The 1,713-nt window shown below is 45.7% G+C and overlaps 1 protein-coding gene across 1 annotated transcript; it reads right to left on the bottom strand.

Annotated features, from left to right (window-relative positions):
• Positions 1-318: 318 nt before the first annotated feature.
• On the bottom strand, positions 319-1,234 carry LOC120711727 (cortical cell-delineating protein-like). Its single transcript, XM_039997359.1, has one exon. The coding sequence runs from the start codon at positions 1,137-1,139 to the stop codon at positions 735-737; it is 405 nt and encodes a 134-aa protein (XP_039853293.1). The 5' UTR covers positions 1,140-1,234; the 3' UTR covers positions 319-734.
• Positions 1,235-1,713: the final 479 nt, after the last annotated feature.

The raw sequence follows: 1,713 nt of genomic DNA, 5'->3' as shown, positions 1-1,713 counted from the left end.
TGGAACATGCTCATATTTTTTTTACTTTATAGATAAACTACATTATTCTTTCACTGGTAGGATTTTTTTTTGCCATTCAACAATGAGGCACTCGTGGTGTATTTGTCAATCTCAAGTTTTGCCGATTTGTTTTTATTTAATAAATCCGATCAAAAGGTTGAATGTGCATTTATAGGGGCGGGTCTGCGTGCTTTTGTGTGTGTGCATTTCTATTTATGTTATATATGGATGAGAGCATGCCATATTTGCCTCTGTATGGAACTTCAACCTTTTCTTTACTTATCAATAGCTAGATATTTTTTCTATCTAACACCAAAATAACTGAAATGAACCCTAGCTCATACAAATAAACTTGTGCTTGCGGTACATACAATCCTTGGAATCCACTACAAGCAATTACAACAATGAGATAAACACCACACAAACCCAAAACAGTGCATTTCCTAGCTTGGACCTTGGAGAAGAAATCACCATACACATACGTTTAGAGGGAAGAATGGAAAAGAAGTAAAAGGTAAACACAATCAAACACTCTCGATGCACACACATCATTGTTGATCCGTCCGTGGTTCTACATTCAGAACCACCTGACGGACAAAGAAAGCACACGAAACAAAAGTCGGAGAAAACAAATCGGACGCATGCAGCATGCACTCACGAATGAACAACTGGCTGTGTATTCATGCGTGCGCGCGCGTTGCAGGCAATGCAAGCACGTAATCACGTAGCTAATATCAAGCGCATATGAAGCCGCTGGGGAGGTTCTTGCCACAGTAGTTGACAATGAGGCTGAGCTTGACAGGGATGTCGAGGGTGATGCCGAGCACGTTGGCCTTGATGGCGGTGCAGAGGCAGGCGGCGGCCTCGAGGTCGGCGAGGCCGCCGAGGAGGCTGCAGCACGGCTCGGCCGGCGGCTTCCCCACCTTGGCTTTCACGAGGCCGGCCACGTTGGCGCACACCGCGAGCTTGAGCGCGTTTTTGGGGCACTTGCCTTTGCCCGATGGTGACGGTGAGGGCGGCGTTGGCGTCGGCGGCGTCGGCGTTGGTGGTGTCGGCGTCGGGCAGCCGCCGCCGCAGGCGTTGGCCACCGCAAAGAGGAGGAGGTTGAGGGCAATGAGGAGGAAGGCCTTGGATGCCATGGCGACTGTGTGTGTGAAAAACCCAGAGAGTGACGCTTGCACAGAGGACTTAGGAGAATGCTGGCGCACCTAGCTGGATGGGAATGAGCTCGGTGAGGTACGTGGGTATTTATAGGGGATAACCATACCTGGGGCTAGAGCACTACACCAAACAAAAGTACAACACAACAATGTCATATGTCTCCTAATGGTTTCAAAATTGTGCACATGCACGTCAAAGTAAAATGTGCACGTGAAAATATTGCACAAGTTCTTCGATAAAAAATTGCTACTTTAATTTCCTTCTGCGATAAAATTACTACTAGTACTATGTGTATGACTTGCGTGAGTTAGGATATAACTTAAAATTTGCTACTTCTAGACTTACTTAGCACAACCTTAAATCTCTTATATTTCAAGTAGGAGGTAGTAGTATAGTGAGGTGGTACCATTTGCGCAAGACGTAAAAAAAAAGAATCACGGTTGTAAATAATAATTCGAGGACAGAACCGATTGTAACCGTTGCTTAATTCATGCAAAAACGATGGCGGTAGAGCTGGTTTCCCCCAGTTAAACCAACATGATAATCACATTA

Source organism: Panicum virgatum, chromosome 1K (genome assembly GCF_016808335.1).
Source record: "Panicum virgatum strain AP13 chromosome 1K, P.virgatum_v5, whole genome shotgun sequence".
Lineage (NCBI taxonomy): Eukaryota > Viridiplantae > Streptophyta > Magnoliopsida > Poales > Poaceae > Panicum > Panicum virgatum.
Note: the sequence above shows the minus strand (reverse complement) of the source record. Positions and strands in the feature narration are given on the sequence as shown.

Bases quoted from the DNA above. Each gene is read 5' to 3' on its own strand.
- LOC120711727 (XM_039997359.1), bottom strand. From the start codon at position 1,139: ATGGCATCCAAGGCCTTCCTCCTCATTGCCCTCAACCTCCTCCTCTTT.